Source organism: Rhopilema esculentum, chromosome 8, assembly GCF_057945365.1.
Source record: "Rhopilema esculentum isolate cy_ngs chromosome 8, ASM5794536v1, whole genome shotgun sequence".
In the NCBI taxonomy this organism is placed as follows: Eukaryota; Metazoa; Cnidaria; class Scyphozoa; order Rhizostomeae; family Rhizostomatidae; genus Rhopilema; species Rhopilema esculentum.
Genome location: NC_142822.1, coordinates 7689188 through 7708606, shown reverse-complemented (window position 1 = coordinate 7708606; position 19419 = coordinate 7689188). Strand labels below are relative to the sequence as shown.

The 19419-nt window shown below is 36.6% G+C and overlaps 1 protein-coding gene across 1 annotated transcript; it reads right to left on the bottom strand.

Moving 5' to 3' along the window:
* Window positions 1–232: 232 nt before the first annotated feature.
* On the bottom strand, window positions 233–16893 carry LOC135695109 (uncharacterized). Its single transcript, XM_065214074.2, has 11 exons — window positions 16760–16893; window positions 15550–15853; window positions 15319–15457; window positions 14965–15113; window positions 14027–14520; window positions 12673–12687; window positions 10496–10651; window positions 6570–6873; window positions 3329–3467; window positions 2975–3123; window positions 233–2505 (listed from the first exon to the last, which is right to left on the bottom strand). Exons 1-11 carry the CDS (start codon window positions 16798–16800, stop codon window positions 2011–2013), a joined length of 2385 nt encoding a protein of 794 aa, XP_065070146.2. The 5' UTR covers window positions 16801–16893; the 3' UTR covers window positions 233–2010.
* Window positions 16894–19419: the final 2526 nt, after the last annotated feature.

Genomic DNA, 19419 nt, shown 5'->3' with positions numbered 1-19419 from the left:
TTGAAACGAAAAGGGAGTTTCCAAATTTTTTATTACTAGCAATTGATCATTTTCATACAGATTCTGATTTAACCCTTTCTTAATAAAGGCATTGTCTAGAAAATAGGAGCCACCATTGCATGTTCGTAAATTGCAGAGTGAGAGATATCTCGTAATGCGGTTGTGCAACAGGTAGCACAAATGGAACATCTTTTCTATTGAAGTCGATGTTGCAGACTGCAGACAGACAAAGTCATTTGACATTATGAATACTAGAATGCATATATATACAATTTAACGTGTCAACATTATTAAATTAAAGATGACAGGGCCGCCAAGAGGTGGGCAGAGGGGGCAAATTGCATCAGGACTTCGAGGTTTAGAGGGCCACATAAAGTAATTAATTCCATTTCCAGAAGGGATTTAACCAAACGTAACAACAAAATATGCCTGAAATAGTAAAAAAGGTTTTACACAGTTTCAAGAAAATAACTGCAAGAGACATCTTGAAGTGCATTTTTAGCTAATTTAAAGGGCGAAGCTGCATAAATTTTCTACTCGCTTCGCTCGCAGGAGCCTCTACTTCTGATTTTGCACTTCAACCACCAAAACTCTTGGTAGGCCTGCCAACACCTGTAACAAGTTGATCTCTTACATTGCATTTGCTCTGACAGAAACCTGGCTTTAAAGGGTGAATATCGTCAAGAGATATTATAATGATTTGTGAAGCTGGAAATTTGCCTTAGAATAAGCTCTGCGCCTGCACAATATCAAGGCAGGAGGGGCAGTGCTGGTGCTGAGGGCAAAAAGTACAATTTTTTTCCCTCTACCATAATAGAGTAGTTATGAGAGATTGGGGATGTACAAAATGAAATAAATGACATTGATCTGCTCCACCCATACAGCTTGGTTTTTTCAGTAAAATGCTCTACGCATAGGCATAATTTTGACAAAATTATCCATGCAAGTGGGTATTAAATGTCCTTATCATTATTCTAAATTTTTGATTAGACGAAAATCATAAATGGGCTGGCTTTTATTGTCCTCTTAGTCTCAAAACCCCATGGTTGCAGAATCATCGAGAATGCAGCATGGAAAAAAATTATCATATAAAACAGAGGTAAATCAAATAAATGTTTACTGCAACGTGTTTCTTATATTAAGGCAAAAAAGCGTATCATTCTCGTTCTGGCAACGGGCAAAAAAGTCATTATCTTATAAGACGCCGTTGGTTTTTGAAGTTTATTATTCTCTTCTGAAAAATAATTTTCCTTTATGAAAGGTCAACAGCAAAAAAAGGAAATTTTCTATATTTTTTTAATTTTTAATTGGAATTAACACAATGATAGGGGCCAAACAAGTCATCAACTATCTACAAGATTAGGCAGTGCTTGCCCCTCTGCCCCTCCAGGAAGAGGGCTGGGGCAGCTTCCCTGCAGCCCTTCAGGATAGGCACCCCTTGTTGGCCATATCTCATCCGATTGCTAACACAGTTAACTTCCAAAGTATTTCATGGTGACTTTTAGGTTGTGAGGTCTGAATTAAAAAAGTCAAAAAGAGATGATGCCACACTTTAGAACTCTCTATGTGACAACTTCAGGTGCATCGCCTTAACCTTGTATTTCTTAATGTTCTGTTAGCTTTTTGAAACTTTCAATGTCCTCTTATCTTATGATGCTCTACAATCAGTCAGATTCTGGATGTTGTATATTTAGGGTTTTAAACATCTTTTTTATTCAGTTTCAATTAGTTATGCCAGTCTAATAGCTGTTATTCCTAATACTTTCAAGGGTTTCGCAACCCTTTTTGAAACCAATTTCTGAAGATTCCTTAAATCAGGTCGAATACAGCCCTGTGCTACCGATGGTGCTAGTGCGTATAAGCTACAATACCAAGCAAGCAGAAAGTGTCTTAGTAGCCTCTTCTATCAATTATCAATTTACCAACATGAAAATTATCAAAAGAAACTGTTTCTGCTCCTGTTTCTTAATCACGAGAAAGCTGGAACACTTGGTCCAAGGTCTTCAAATGTCATTGGATGAAAATGTAAGCCTGAATTTTGGCATAGGCAGTTCCACTGTAAGTTGCACCAATATGTCCATCTAGACCCACTCCAATTCCAGAATCTGGCGAGATACATTCATTTTCGTTGTTACCCATTATGCCGATTCTAGCAAAAATATTTTGTTGATTATCCCTTTTAATGTTGAATCCTTGCCTATTGCAGTTACCTTGCAGGGGGTTGCCGTTTTGTGGTACCAAAACCTTCCATTTTTGAATAGCGATATTCGTAAATGAGCTTTCACCAGGTGCAAATATCTCGAACAAAGAACATGAAGATTTTGGTATCTTTAGCCACTTGATGTTCTCTATTGCGTCACCCTTAGACTTCATTCCGATGCACACATAATCGAAGCCTATTCTGCTAAATGCATTGAACTTGGCATTTCCATCATTGAGGTCTGTTGATGTAGAGTTGTACAAGTCTTCATTGGCCCAAAACGCTGAGGCTGCTTTGAAAGTATCCTGTTTATAAAATTGGCAATATAGTTACTACGCTGACAATTTTAACTGACAGGGATGCAGTACCTTTAAAGCTAGAATGCTCAGCTCTACTTCATCATGCTGAAAATTGCAAAAATCATTTTTTTGGCTATGTTTTTCCAAATCGTTTGCAGAAAATGGTCCTTTTCTTTCTACAACACCAAGTACTTTGAATCTCCTCAAAACACATTGTCTGAGTATTTTTCTAAATGTAATCCTAAAATGACAGCATGTAAACAGCTGCATAGTAACTTTTATTTGATCAAAATTAGCATTCAAGGCTCAATTCAACTTTTGTACATGCTTGTTCTTGATGAAAGTCAAATGAAGAAAAGTTGTCTTAAAATTATTTACTGTAAATTTTAAAAATTGTCAGTCTTATAAAGTTATTCACGAAAGGCAAATAGACCACTTTCAACATTATGTTGAAAAAAATTGGCACTTAACGAACCGTTTCCCCATCAAGCTTCATTGCTAGTGTCCAACCTCCTGGTCCACAGTCGCCACCCATCATGCAGTAGTGATTTCCAATGCCATCAAGCGAATAACTTCCACTTGTTGTGATGCCCGAAGCTTGAATGCTTTTGCAAGATGGCTGAACTAAAATATCGCAAAGTTAAAGAAAATTCAAAATTTTCGTCATTGAGCCCAGCATCAAGAAACATGAGGCTATAAGGTTCTATTTGATAATCAGAACTGTGGAATGCCACGCATGATTTCAAAGGAAGTCCTTGCCAGTAGAGAATTAGCTCGACAAAACAAATGACAGCAAGGAAACTTTACAATAAAGAATAACTGTACTCACATTTGCTTGAGTCAAACCATCCAAAGGAGGCTTCATAAGCCTGCGCACAACGGACACAACGATAACCCGGGCATGCACAGTCGTCAATACAGAATTGCTGTGCACTGCAGGGCCTAAGTTTCTGGCATAGTGATCCAATCTGAATTTTAAAACAGATGCGAGTATCATTAGAATAAAAGTGCCACTATCTAAGGAAAAAATTGGAATGCTATATCTTAAACCAGGATAAGTTAGATTGTGTTACATGTATTATGTATGTACATAATTTTAGGTTGTAAAAAAGATATTATAAGTAAAAAGTCTCTTGCTATCAGAAAATCAAAATGAATGGATACCAAAATACTCCTCCACAAAGCCGTGTGAAAACATAACAAGGAAAGTAAAGCATTAGACAATCTTTTTGTGGTACAAACTCAAAAATTGCTTTGAAAGAATCAAACTTTTTAGAACATACTCGAGCTTTTGTCTGCCACTCTTCAGAGTATATAATGTCAGAACATAGACCAAAAACTTTACGTTAGGAAATGTAAATTCCCAGTTGTGGATTGAAATAAGGTCAATCAGAAACGCGAGCACATGACTGTTGAGATTGGGTTTGTTGAGGACTGTTAGACGAAAAGCTTAAGTGTGTTCTAAATGTTTGCTTTTTCAAAGTCATTTTTAAAGTATTAGTGTCTAAAAAATACCGGCTCATCCACAGGCCGTGTAAGAACATAACAAGAATATTAAAACATTAGAGTCTAAATATTACAAGGATATTAAGTGAAAGAATAGTGAATACTAATTGTAAAAAAGATGCTACGATAACTGTTAAAAACCAAAGTCCCTATTTCATTTGAATTAGGCCTATTATAGTTATAACATTTGTATAATTAGGCCTATTTATAGAAACTGAAACGCAGGAAACTTCTGAAAAAATTACCCTGCTTGCCAGAGATCTAAAAAAACTATTTTCTCGCTATTATACTACATTCTCCAAAAAGCCAGGAAGAGAAATACCTGAGAAGAATGTTCTTACCAAAATACACTTGAACTTAGAATCAGCCATTGAACATGCAGCGAAGAGCGTTAAGAATTGTGAGGCGTCTAAAAAATGACCAAGTCCTGTGTTCCAGTCCCCTCTGGAACACAGGCTAATTAAAAGTGGCTTGATTGGTGCTTGATTTTTTATATTTTTGCATTTTTGACAAAAAGAGATGGGGAGGGTTAAGCCCCCAGCCCTCCCCCTTCACCACGGTCTTCTCCACAGTCAACCGATGTCTTCCTTCCATAGCCCGAAAACTCAACTTGTAAGTGGAGGGAGAAAGCATTTGCTAACCTCCTAGTAATCAAAGAATTATGCGGCATTTGAGTGCAAATTCTAAGTTTCTTTTTATTATGTCAGAAAATGTCACAATGAGGCCTGAAAGCCTTGAATATATCATGATGCCTAGATAATTGTCACCCGGCGCGAGGATGGAAACACTTCAAAACCGGTGAACGAATTTCTATCAAAACACACGCTTGTTGTTGATAACTCTCCCCTATGTGTTAATGAGCATTACAAAATCATTTTTAAACATCAGAATTTCTAATTAAAAACAACAAACTTAGAAGACGTGTTTATAGCACAGCACTCGCTATCATGATGAATAGAATTGATGAAAAGTACAAGGCCTAGGCCTAGGCCTACTGCCTCACATTGCTAGAAAAATTAGTCCACTCAGTTAGGCAGCCTTGTCCGGATCAATGATAACTGTTTCACTAGTCTTCCATTGTCTGTAAACTTGCGTTTATAAGCAGGGATCATTTTCTACCGCTTGAAGCCAAAGCGTCTTTTCTACTTTTCGGTTTCCATTTCTTATCGCTACTCCGAAAGTCATGCTTTTCATTATCGAATCCACCAGATCTTGTCCCCAAAAACATTCTTTACATTATATTCAAGCCAAATTAGTAAATAGCTACCTTCTACCATGCAAAACCAAATGTCTACTCAAAGCAAATCGGTTGCTTGCCAAGTCAATTATACTTCGATTGCTGCGGTAGATCCCATCAACCGCTGTAAAATGCCCACAGACCTTTAATATTCTGTTTTGGTCAGAACCAATAAATGTCACAACAAAGATTTTCAACATCAAATAGCTGCGCAACATATTCTTCTAACAAACAAATCTACATCATCAAAAAATTAGCGATTCTTCTTGCATGATTACATCGACCTGTGATAATTATGCAAACAATCCAATTCAATCCTCGTACACAGTATGCTCTCGGTCACACAGACCCTCTACTTTTAAGTTAGGGGTCTTGAGCACAGGCTAATCATTTATACTGCAATTCATGTCGATTGTACAAAATTCATTAAAGCTTACGAAAGTAATGACGAGTCAGAGGATTGCCAATAAAAGCCAGCTGGATGTCAAAGTCTCTGAATAAATCACATATCGTGTCTCTAACGAATCGGAAAATAGTGACTGTGAAATAGTGAATATAGTGAAATGTTCAAATTAGGATAAACGTAATGATGAGAAACTAAGACCAGCTCAGCTATAGGTGCATTGGTCCACCGCCGCACCAAGGACGCCAGGATAGAACTGATATCTTTCCCCGAGATAATCGCAGAACAATAACAAGATCCTGATGAAATACAAACTTGCTAATATAATTTCTCGCTGAATATCCAGAGAACTTTGCTTTTGACCCTTGTGGAGTATTTGACGACAAATGATTATGTATAAAGAATTTCTATTTTTATTCGTTGTTGTGCTGGTTTTGTTTTTGGTTGGTTTTGCGGGAAAAATTTGCAAATTGGTTTCAGTTGTTTACTTTCGTATACTTAAGAAGTATTTATATCTTTTAGAAACGTATAACTATCATTATTGTCTTTTAAGATATTGATTAAAATGTGTGTAGTTTAGTTTATTTGCAAGTAGAATTTCTATGAATTTGAAGTTTTGTTATGTCCGTTCAAAACAGACATTAGTTCTGAGAGGTCACCAAGCGTAGATACTTAGAATTGAGAAAAGAATAGAAAGGAAGAAAGAATGAACCTCAGTTATATAGAAATGTTTTTCTCGCGAAATTCATGATTTCTACTAAAACGCTATGGTTTAAGTGGTGAATATCCTATCTTGCTTCGTCCGCAAAAATTAATTCCAAAAATTTAGCGCTTTTAAAATGTAACTGCCTTGTACTCAGTCATAAAAGGTACAATTTAAGGTTATGGACATTGTAAATAATACTATTGGTATTTGATACTCACTGCTCTTGTAAACTGGTTTGTTGCGAAGTATGTCCAGTTACTTTTTTGAACCAGATTGGTTGGTTTCGTTACATTTGTCTCACTGTTCAGCTCGCAATTTTCGAGTCCAGATTGCTTATAATTGAAAGATTTGCAGTAAGCTGTATAAATGCAATTTTCCCTGCATTCATCCAGAGGAAGCGTCAGTTTCATCAATACGTTGTGCTCTAGGGCATACCCAACTGCTGATATGGTGAAATTCGCCTCTGTTTTGCAAGGAAGTCGTAAAATCCAGCACATAGCAAGATTAACACTGGATAGTATGCTGCATAGAAAGATAGAAAATCTAATATATTGCATCTCCTTACCTTTCAGGTTTAAATAATGGTTGTTAGGAAGGCTATCACCTTGCCCTACGTATATTTTAGCAGCAAAGTTAGTCCTTTGCATTAAATTTGCCCTTCTTCACTTTTAGATGAAATAATTTGTATTAGTCAGTGGTAGGTTCGCAACTTGGTTTAAAGGTTATACATCAAAAGCTTTCTGGTATCCTTGAAGTATGTTTATTAAAGCTAAATGCCATTCTTCTGTAAGATGTTATTTCTACCTTTGAAAGCGACCAAGCTTAAATTTCTGCTTATATTATTTGCCATAATACTCAAACAGCTTTAAAAAACAAGTAATGGTTTGCCTTGTATAGTTAATGTCATGATATAGTAATACTATGACCATATTTAATTTTTCAAGCCAAACTTTTCAAGGAATCAAGGATTTAGAATGATATGTCAACACTTTAATGGTTTCTAAATATAAGAAATAAGGTAATTTTATCAATAATTTAATAATATATTAACTAAAGATTGAAAGGATCGGTTTTTCTTAGAATTAAACCAGAAATGAGGTTTTACTTGTTTAGTTATTGTTTATAAATTTAATGCTACAATTTTAAAGCGTTACGCGTAATGTTACACATATTCTATGCTCCTCATGTGTGTCTATTACGGTCTTGTTGGGGGCCTATTATTGGTTTAATGTTAAGTAGTCCCCTCCTTTTCGAGGCCTTCAAAATGCTTTAAATATTAGAACATTTGGATCAAAAGCTCGAGATTATAAAGATTTCTCAAATATAAGCTAAAAAACAAAAGACAATTATAAAACTGAGGAAGAAAGGATTGCCTTAAAAATTTATGATTTTTAAACGAAGGGATATGCAGGTTAGAAAGAATAAAAGCAACATTGTAGAACAGAGAGAACTATTAGAGGAACACCATAGTTTGAGAATGATAAGAACAAAAGGAATTTATCTCTTGAAGCAAAGGATTTCTGAAATTTATGGAGAGGCATGAACAATAGAAGTGTTGTTCCTGATGGAAATATTTTTGCACGTCGGTTGTTGCCATTGGCCCAATGTGACAGGAAGTTAGTAAATAAAGCCTAGTTTCCATTTCAACTTAATGCCTACACTAGGAATGGTTATATAATTCGAGGGACGATTCACTCTTGCAAATTACCGTACGATATTTTTCCTAAAGGATTTTTGGGGATTTCCAGATAAAACAATAGGATTTTCATAAATAGTGTACGAGATTTTCTTAGAGTGATTTGCCCCCCGATATAATTCACCATTAATGAATAGCATTACTTGTGAAAAATTGAATCTTTTGAATCAATTAGTTTATTATTAATTATAATTTCAATACCATTAGAGTGCGGTATTTCTAAAGGCATTCAGAACATTGTATTTATGCGATTCAATAGATACAATTATTGTGCAGGTGTCTTGTTAAAAGGCTGTATTGTCTTTTTCATAGAAGGAATTCGTAAAACATTATTAAATATTAATTTAGAATCCTGGTAGACTATATTCTAGGTAATCAAAACCGAGTCATAACAGCCTAATTAACTGGACGTTGAGCATCCATATCCGAGCAGTGTGTCCTGAGGAGTAGCTAGTAAATCTCTTTCTTTGTCTTTTGACCAGTATGTGTCTCCCAGTGTGCCTTTTGGAGTAAATCTCTTTCTCTACAGAGTACACTCATTTTCTTATAAGAAACTGGCTATAAGAAACGAGTACTGGACAGTCAGAAAAAATTAAGAAACTCCAGTACTCGAATCAAAAAATTGAGAAACTATTAAATCGTGATAAAACTGAGAACAACGAAATTTTGTAAAATCCAAGAACAAGATTGCCCTGTTGGCCTAGAACTTAAGACACGAGGGATAAAAATGTACTTCCCACATCTAAATACAGCATCGGAACGGAAGCAAATCTCTTGACGTGATAAAAAGGTCACGAACATTTTATGACATCATAATTAAGAACCTGGAGTACTAAACATCGACCTTTGTTTCTTATAAAAAATGAGTGAATATCTCCTTTTTTGCCTTTTGCAGAGTAAATCTCGCTCTTCGCCTTTTGACCAATATGTCCCTCCTGTTGCCTTTTGCAGAGTACGTCTTTTCCTTTCCTTCTTGCTTTGTTTGTAATTGTAAGCAAGATAAGCATATCTACTTTTATGAATTTGAAGCAGTCTCTGTTTTTAAGGCCCTTTACGGCGCCTTGTAAATAGACCCTCTCGGAGATCGCGCGCCATGACAAAAGTGGGGCATAAAACTGCAACAAACACAATTGCGGCCTATATCATGGAGATTTGTATAATACCTCTGTAGCTCAAACAAGGTCCATTTTTAGTCAACGAAATTCATACTTTCATTCTTGAAGTATTTTTCTCTATTCTAAAGAAGTTTCATGGCCAAAAGAATAGAGGGTGGCCCCTAACCAACGTTAATGTTTCGCTGGTTTGCCCCACCTGAGAGACTGGAATTTCCATCATGGTATCGCGAACAATTAAATTTTTTCGCATATGAATTGCATAGTTCCTGAGATGTTTGGTTTGGCCGTTTTTTGTGTCAAAAAGGAACAATGCTTCGTTGGAAAAATACTGATAACTTCGTTAGCCAGTCGAGAAATTGTGAACGAGGGAAAACTTTTCGGTTTTAAGAAGACCAAGCGACTATGGCCTACGAAATCTGACGTCATCCTTGAGGCCCATTTGAGGTCTCTAGTGCAAATGTCTTGCACCACGCACCTCAGTGGGAAGAAAATGAGCTATGTAGTGAGCCAGTAAATCAGAAGCACCACAAAAATGAATGCTTTCTTCTTCTAAAACATTACTGATGAGCCTCACCAAGGTTTAAGCTATTTACTGAGCGGAAAGTTACAGAGCGGCACCCCTAAAATCATTCTCTTTTAGAATCATTAAGTTTCTAGAATATCATTGAAGGTTTCCAAAATATTTTTTTTTCTTTTTGTAAGCTTTTTAAATGTCACAGATGGGTTCTTTTTCTTATCTGTTCAAGCATTTCATTATCTTTACACCTTCAAATTAAGTAAATCCTACTTTTAAGCTTTCTGATAGGTTTCCAAAAATAGCTAAAGGCGAAGCATGACCTGGTCATCCGCTAATAGATGCTTGGCTATTTGGAAAACTTCTACAAGTTTGGCAAAACATGACCTAGCCACCTTTGGTTAGATGCCTGGCTATTTGGATATCAATTAAAAGTATGCCAAAGCCTGACCTGGCAATCTTTGACCAGAAACCTAGGTATTTGGATAATTGTTAAAAGTATCATTGTGCCTACCTTATCAACCAGATGCAAAGTCTGACGAAAAAGAAATCCATTTTTCCCTGGCAGAATCGGTGTTTCTGGATTGAGCCTTGATGCATCGAAGAATACCTCTTGCTTTTAGAAAAAACTATTGAATAATTAATCTAAAAGTACGTCGAGAGTAAATACACCCTTCGTAAACTATACAATTAGTACACATATCGTAATTGATAGGTTGTATACAAGCAGGTGTTTTTGTTTCATCATCAAAGCTGTCAATGAACCAAAATGAATCCTTAACAACAAAAATCGGCATTAGCCAGGCCACGACTACTTACCCCGTGAAATAGAGAGGCTTACTGTATGCATGGATTTCAAAGCAAGGATCGAAAGGTTCCTGGCGAAGGGCCCCAGTTACTTGCAGGGTGTTACTTTGAGCACGACAAATCGCTTTCCTTAATATGCTAACAACGAAAACAAGTCTATGGTGAAATCTTAGGGAATAGACATCCATCTATTTAAATTTCAGAGTGGTATTACGCTTATCAATCTTGATTGGCAGATGACAAAGCTTAAGCCACTTTAGTATATTTCGGTTGACATTAACGCATTGCTAGAAAGATTTTCCATTCTGCAACAGGAAGAATTTCCAGGGAAATATGCAAAAGACTTTGTTGTCTTCTGGCGACTGATAACTTTGGAACTCTAGCACACGCTTCGGTCTACTTTGATTGTTGAGATCTTCTACTTTCATTTCCATCAAAGAATTTAGGGTTGCTTTCAGAAAACTATATTTCTATAGAAGCAGTAATGATTTTACTAGGTAGGGCAGTGAGTGAAAGAATCATCAACATAAGGAACATTTTCCACTTAACACTTGAATTTTATTTAGCATTGAGACAGTAACGTATCTAATGCCTACACAGTCTGAAATCAACTTTGGTTAATCCGTAGAAGTTTACTGCCATTGTTTGGATCGTCACCACGCTCGCAAAGGCCCATTATTAGCAATGAGTCTTTAATAGCTTGTTCTAGACGGCTTGTTTAAGTATTTTAGCCTGTTTCATACTTGTTGTTATTCTTATAAGATTCAGGGAAGTCGACGACTAACCTGCTTCGGCCATCTTGAAAACATGGAATGTGGAATGTTGGAATGTTGGAATGTGAATAGAAGAAAGTTATCCTTTGCAAGGTAACACAAATATGCTTGTTAGCATGTCGTTATATAGTTATATAAATTTACATTCCAACATTCCAATATTCCACATTCCATATTTCAAGATAGCCATCCTGCTTCTTACGTTTCTGCATTCACTTTGTTCACACCTGTGCGCTGTGCTTCAACCAAAGCTCAAAAAAACGCGGCAATCAAGAAGTTATTCAAAGCTTCAAAATGCCGGCCGCAAACATTAGAATGATCATGAATAGATGACATTTGATGCTGATTGCCATCACCAGCATACTTAGGGCCCGTTCACACTACTCCGTTTTCAAATGAAAACGGAGTCAATCTAATCCGTTTTTGCCTTGCGCTCACACTACTCTGCTATTAAAACGGAGTCGTTTGAAAACGCTAATGAAAACGGATACTTTCGAATACTGTGCGTATTGAATACGCTCCGTTTTCAGTGTGAACACCAAAAACGGAGACATTTGAATTCGCTAACATCGGCAACAAATTACGCGTTTTGTTCACACTACTCCGTTTTCAAATGAAAACGGAGTCAATCTAATCCGTTTTTGCCTTGCGTTCACACTACTCTGCTATTAAAACGGAGTCGTTTGAAAACGCTAATGAAAACGGATACTTTCGAATACTGTGCGTATTGAATACGCTCCGTTTTCAGTGTGAACACCAAAAACGGAGACATTTGAATACGCTAACATCGGCAACAAATTACGCGTTTTGTAGCACACCAAATCTAAAAAATTTCGAAATTGAGAATTCACAATGGACTGGTAACTGTTACAACAAAGTTTTGCTTTGCTTTTATTCACGATTTGCTTTTATTTAATTTCATTCATAATGACGCCAATTTGTTGAGGATTCGTGAACGCCTCTTTTCAAAAATGAGGCCACCAATAGCGTTTTTGTTGGAGTAATGTGAACACTTACCGTATTCAAATCGAATTCATATGAAAACAGATAAATATGAACGGACAGCGTTTTCATCAACGAAAACGGAGCGAAACGATTACGGAGTAGTGTGAACGTAGCCTTATGCTCTGTATCCGCCATTTCTTTTTGTAATTTATGTAGGAAACTAGCGGCTTGGTAACAGGTAACTAGCAGAGTTGCCATGAATGCTCAGTCAAATCAGCGGTTACTGCACAGGAGAATCATGACATTTTTTTTCCTCACGTTCTCCTCAATGAAGAGGTTCTCCTCATGTTCGTTCTCCTCAATCTTCATTTATAAAGAAATGTTGAGAGACATTTTAGTCTTTTCCTCTGTATTTTGATGAGTTACTTTTTTCTTTCAAACAGGGGGGTCGTGGTATTGAAAATGCCTTACCCTGTATAGATGTTACTATAATAAATATTATTATTAATATTATTATAAGAAAGAGAATAATCCGCTTAGGTGGCTTTGTCATTCCGAGTAATATTTTTTTACAAAATATATTGGCTTTTATTTCAAGGCTATCAAGAAACAATACAAAAGTATTAAAAAAAGGTATTTCTAATACGTCATCATTCGAAATTTTTTGTCCAATGTCCCATAACACTGTGTTATGGAGCCTGTCAAGCATAAAAGTGACATCATGAATAGGAAGCGGAAATTATAAATACTTTATAGAGTAGAATCCACAATAGAAATAGACGTATGCTTGTCAATTTTTGTTAATCGAGTGCAATATGAACCAAAAAATTCTGAAATCATCCTTAGTGCAAATAGGACTCAATAAACTAAATGCATAAATACACTAATTTGACTTAGAGTATTTACATGCCAACATTGGTAAACTAAAATCGTCTCAATCGAATTTATCAAGCTTGAAGGCGATCTGTCACGACGTTGATTAGTTATAAGAACAAAGAGATTGTTATTGTTTCCAATCTCCCTTTAATTTTTCGCATTGTAAAAAATATGGCGGAGCGCTGGAATCGTGTTTAGGCTATTGTTACAGCTATTGTTCTCGTTAACCAATCCAAAACGAGACAGATTGCCTTTAAAGTAGCTTTCTGAAAATATGCGAATAGTGAAATAAATCAACACAAAGAAATTTTACAAAGCTTCGAGCAAAGTGGCAAAATTAAAAAAAACCTAAAATTGACCAGAAACTGGTAAATGAAGATGTAATAACAATTGAACCAAGACAACTAGGAATATTATAAGATAAAAATCCTATGATGCTATCTATCTTCACTCCTAGATCAGAAATGAATGTATCGTTTTTTAAACTCAGTCCCACTGTTTCATCGACAAATGTTCGACTGAATTATCGAAATTCAATATGTCGATGTAATTACTTCAAACAATACTTCTCCTCTAAAAGTTCAAACTTTAGACTTGGCTATGATTCCCATTCATTTGAGCCAACGCCTGCCCCCCCCCCCCCCCCCCCGCCATTATTTATTACCTCGGAGAATCATATTTTCTGTAATTAACGCCCATTGGAATATCTTTGAGAAAATTCTTGCAGTGTTAACTGAATAGAAACGTTTTATTGATTGGGCTACTTACTAAAATAACAACAATTCAAAATCTTCTATGTTTGTTTTATGTTTTGTAATATTCAGAGGATAAAATATCTTTTGTATAAAAGAACGTTGGGTAAAAGGTTTGGCAAAGCATGGGCAAACATCAACAAGAGTTTCTTACTATGCAAAAGTGCACGACATCCAAAATCACTTAGACACAACACTATTGGATGAAAATGTAAGCCTGATTTTTGGCATGGCGAGTTCCACTGTAAGTTGTATCAATACGTCCATCTAGACCCACTCCAATTCCAGAATCTGGCGAGATACATTCATTTTCATTGTTACCCATTATGCCGATTCTACCGAAAATACTTTGTTGATTATCTGTTTTAATGTTGAATCCTTGCCTATTGCAGTTACCTTGCAGGGGGTTGCCGTTTTGTGGTACCAAAACCTTCCATTTTTCAATAGCGATATTCGTAAATGAGCTTTCACCAGGTGCAAAGATCTCGAACAAAGAACATGAAGATTTTGGTATCTTTAGCCACTTGATGTTCTCTATTGCGTCACCCTTAGACTTCATTCCGATGCACACATAATCGAAGCCTATTCTGCTAAATGCATTGAACTTGGCATTTCCATCATTGAGGTCTGTTGATGCAGAGTTGTACAAGTCTTCATTGGCCCAAAACGCTGAGGCTGCGTGGAAAATATTCTGTTGATAAAGTAAACATAATATTGTATTCGAGAATTGTAGATTGGCTCTGGAAATGGCTTTACTCAAGTTCATGATAAACGGAAATAGAGAGTTAGATCAGGTGGAAGTCTCTTGAATATAGTGTTTAGTCTTGCTATCGTTTGGTACGAAGAATGAGTATACATTTATATCAAACTTTTCGAAGCATGATATATTCTGTTATCTTATCAAGACATAGTAGTCTTTTTCATTTTCCTATTACCAGTGTCAAAGAATCTGCTCTTATATTTTAACTGATATTATTTACAAATACTTGATTTTATCTATGAAATCATTATTGAGCCTGTCATACTACGTCAATCATGTTCAATCGTGCTCGTTATTTGAACAGTAAGTACTATTTTCCAATAGATGTAATGTCGATATTCGCAATATGCTCTTTAGATTTGGTACTTAACTAACCGTTGCCCCATCAAGCTTCATTGCTAGTGTCCAACCTCCTGGTCCACAGTCGCCACCCATCATGCAGTAGTGATTTCCAATGCCATCAAGCGAATAACTTCCACTTGTTGTGATGCCCGAAGCTTGAATGCTTTTGCAAGATGGCTGAACTAAAATATCGCAAAGTTAAAGAAAATTCAAAATTTTCGTCATTAAATCCAACATCAAGAAACATGAGACTGTAATGTTCTATTTGATAATCAGAACTGTGGAATGCCACGCATGATTTCAAAGGAAGTCCTTGCCAGTAGAGAATTAGCTCGACAAAACAAATGACAGCAAGGAAACTTTACAATAAAGAATAACTGTACTCACATTTGCTTGAGTCAAACCATCCAAAGGAGGCTTCATAAGCCTGCGCACAACGGACACAACGATAACCCGGGCATGCACAGTCGTCAATACAGAATTGCTGTGCACTGCAGGGCCTAAGTTTCTGGCATAGAGATCCTATCTGAATTAAAAAAAAATACGAGTGTTATTCGAATGAAGCTACTATTTAAGAAAAATATATTGGAAATAAAATTATTGATATTTGATACTCACAGTCCTTGTAAACTGGTTTGTTGCGAAGTATGTCCAGTCACTTTTTTGAACCAGATTGGTTGGTTTCGTTACATTTGTCTCACTGTTCAGCTCGCAATTTTCGAGTCCAGATTGCTTATAATTGAAAGATTTGCAGTGAGCTGTATAAATGCAATTTTCCCTGCATTCATCCAGAGGAAGCGTCAGTTTCATCAATACGTTGTGCTCTAGGGCATACCCAACTGCTGATATGGTGAAATTCGCCTCTGTTTTGCAAGGAAGTCGTAAAATCCAGCACAAAGCCAGATTGATGCTTGAAAGAAAGCTGTGAAAAAGAAATGCATGATAAAATGGATGTAAAACTGATTTGGACGAATAGTACTCGCATCACAAGGTAATCTCCTTCTCTTTGCACTTCACAGCATTTATTCAAAACAATTATAATTGCATCATATGAACCTGACATTTCATTTTCATTTTCCTCAAGAAACCTTTTTCTCAAAACTTTCTTTCGTCTGGCTGGTAAACAAGGACCACGGAACATATTACAAACTAAGTGGGCCAAAACGCTTTGAGGGGGGGGGGACTAAACATGCTAAAAACCAAGAGCAAGGCGATTTAAGAAAATTTTGAAAGCCAACGGACCTTCGCACAAATACTGGTTCGTACCTCTAAAAATCTGTCAATTAAGAGCCCCTTTGTCAAACACCTCCCATTTTAAACAGGTTTGTTTCAAGAATGTGTCACACCCTAGCAAAGAGTGTGACACACCCTAGAAGGTTGTTGCTAGAAAGCCAGCGTAGCTTGCAAGGGAATCTACACGGCAAAACTTTTACAGCTACTTCTCCGGTGATAGGCCCACTAATCGAGGTAGTAGTCGTTTCTGCTAATAATTCACTTGCTGAAAGTTCACTTGTTGTTAATTATCCTTCAATGTCTATGGTTATCTTTTTTGCGAATCATCATATATGACACTCAATGGAACATTGCCTTGGCCTTGGACAGCGGTCAATGGAGAGCCAGTGAAGGACTAGGTTTGGTAATGGTATAAAATTGTCAAACAGCAGATTTTCACGCTTTTCGAATCAACTCACGCAGCAAATCAGAAGTGTTTTCTTAGAATGATACAATTAGCTGCAGGCTCCTAAACCCCCTTATATATCCATAGCTGCTGTAAGAGGCATGGTGGTTGAGTGGGACTAGACCCAGTTAGAAACACTGTACTACTCACCTGAGGAATAAGAGACAAGATGTAAAAAAGCTGGCACTCATACTTGCTACAACGACGACACCATCTGCAATACTAGCAAACTTTAACAAATTTACTTAAAAAGCAAGACAAGCTACATTAATTGCTTTGAAATACCCAACCTGCATGATAATTCAAGCTTCGACTGGTTGTTCTATTGTATCTTCACTTTGCATATGTTCTGTATTGAAATAGAGTTTACAATACAGAGATTTGGTGTTTTTACCACATCGTAAAATGGAGCATGTTTCTTGTTACCCTGGGTACCAGACTCACTATATAAAAAAATATAAAATAAAATATAATATAAAATGAAATGATAATTTTATTTTATCTATAGTGTGTCTGGTACCCAGGGTAGTTACTTGTGCGGAAGCATTTGTTTTCTTGACTTCAGGCAATAGATGTATTGCAATGTGAGATACTGTGTATTTTGAAGACTATTAGTGCTTGTGAAAGACTGATTAGAGCATGTTGTGTGTGCTTTCGTATTTCTTAGAAACCTTAGTATTGGATATTGTAATATGCGCGTAGTAACCAGTCCAGTTAACAATTTGTCTTGTTACTATGTTTACTAAACATCGTTCATTGGAAACAAACTATCTATAGCACATTACCGGAAAAACTAGTCCCCCTACGAAGCCCGCTACGCTTGCATCCAATGGACCTAATGTAGAGGGGGAATCCGACCCAGCCCTTTTACTGTATTCTTTATCTGTTCTGCAGTTGTTTTTTGGTAGGGATTTGCGTATGTCCCGAGGGGGCCCCCCATATTAAACCTGATGAGATGGGCCGCAGAATAGGATATACTTTTCCGATTAAAATTTCAGGACAAGGTATTATAAATTGCATCAAAACTCTGGGACAGGGTATCAAAATAAATAAAAAAATTGGGACACAGTATTAAGGAGCAAAAGATAGAAGTTTTTTCAGTTATTTGCTTCAACAAGCAACGTGCATTAGTAGCAGTGCAGATCCTTTTTCCGTACATTGTGGCATGAGTGTGCCATACTTGCGCATTTTTATGGGGACAAATAAGGCTTTTGACATAAAGAAATGGGTGTTTATCGAGGCCGTTTGTCGCACTGATTTATCAAACGAATCGTCATGGACGCATGTAAGGATTAGGATTACCAATGGGTTCGAAATATTCCAAAGATTCAATAAAACATAAAGGTTAATTAGATAAAAGAGGACTGTAGGGATATTTACTCAAAAAGATAAAGTAACTTAAAACATAACTTTTTTTTCACTTCTTCTTTTATTCATCCTTGCGGGTTCATAGGTGAGTTCATCGTTCATAAGAGTTCAAAATTTCTATCATCTGAGAGTTTTTTCTAATCTTTGACTTCGATTCCTTGAATTTGCTTCGATTCCGTTCCTCTGCTCTTCTCGTTCTTCTTCGATCTGTTCTGCTTATATAATGTTCGATTCAATTCTGCTCGTTTTTTCACGATACTTCCACTCCTGGATCACGTTCGATTAAAAGCCATGCGTGAGGACGAGCAGTTGCGGATTTCATAGCAATCGTGCATTTAGTGAGGAAAGCATGAAAATTGGCATATCTATAGATTTTGACATGCTGAAGACGATGAGATCGGGACCTCAACTGTAAAGTACCCCAAAGTGCTATTTTCAGCAGATGGTACTCGGACAAAACTAATGCTATTAATTTTTCATTATTCCTCCGCTTCTCTGCTTGGTTTTCAGTTTACACGCTCGAGATTTTGTGGCTCTGGTGCACAAGGCACCAAGATATGTTTCTGTAAAACTTGATACTTCTGTATCATTTCGGATCACTTATTGGTTATCACAATACTTTAAACTATGGGACTTTTTATCATTTTAGGTTACGTCTTGATGATAACAGCAACAGGCAATGGACCTTGGGTACAAGAGCTTCATGGATCCGGATATAAAGTATCGTAAGTTCTCTTTTCAGCCCCCTCTCAATTAAGCCCCCTCTATTATTAGCCCCCCTATTCAGAAGGGCAAATTTAATTAGCCCACTGATGCCGAAATAAGTGAACTTGACAAAAAACAGACATTTTCATTTTATTTATTGGTCGTTCAATACTTCGCATCAAATTAAAATTCACACCATTGTCACGACAGGTCCGAAGACAAAGATCTGATGTGCAAAAAGCACGGGCAATGTGAGAGCCTTTTTTCGAGAGATGAAGTCGACCTTTTCGATTGCTCGATTTCAGAAGGCGACATGGCCTAAGAAGATGTTTTACAATTAATAATTGATTACGATGACAATGATATATAATTGATATAGAGGAAGGCTGATTTGATGTTTTTTATTTCGCAAATAACAAAAAAATTAGTTTACCACTATAAATGGTTTTTTCAAAATATTTATCAAGCCACCTCTCTCAATTTAGCCCCTCTCTCTTATAAGCCCCCCTTTAAAGTGCTGAAAAACAATAAGCCCCCGGGGGGCTAAAAAGATAAGGCAATGCTGTTGTAGGTCTGGACACCCCACGCGGGTAAATGGAATTCCTCTTTTTAATTTTTGCCGTTATGACATTAAGGTAATCAATCTTGATAAAGTCTTTAAAGTCACTTTATTAAGCTTGCTCCTTCCTCGCGCGCAAAATCTTTGCTCCAGATAGAATAGGTCAAATCGTTTTTCC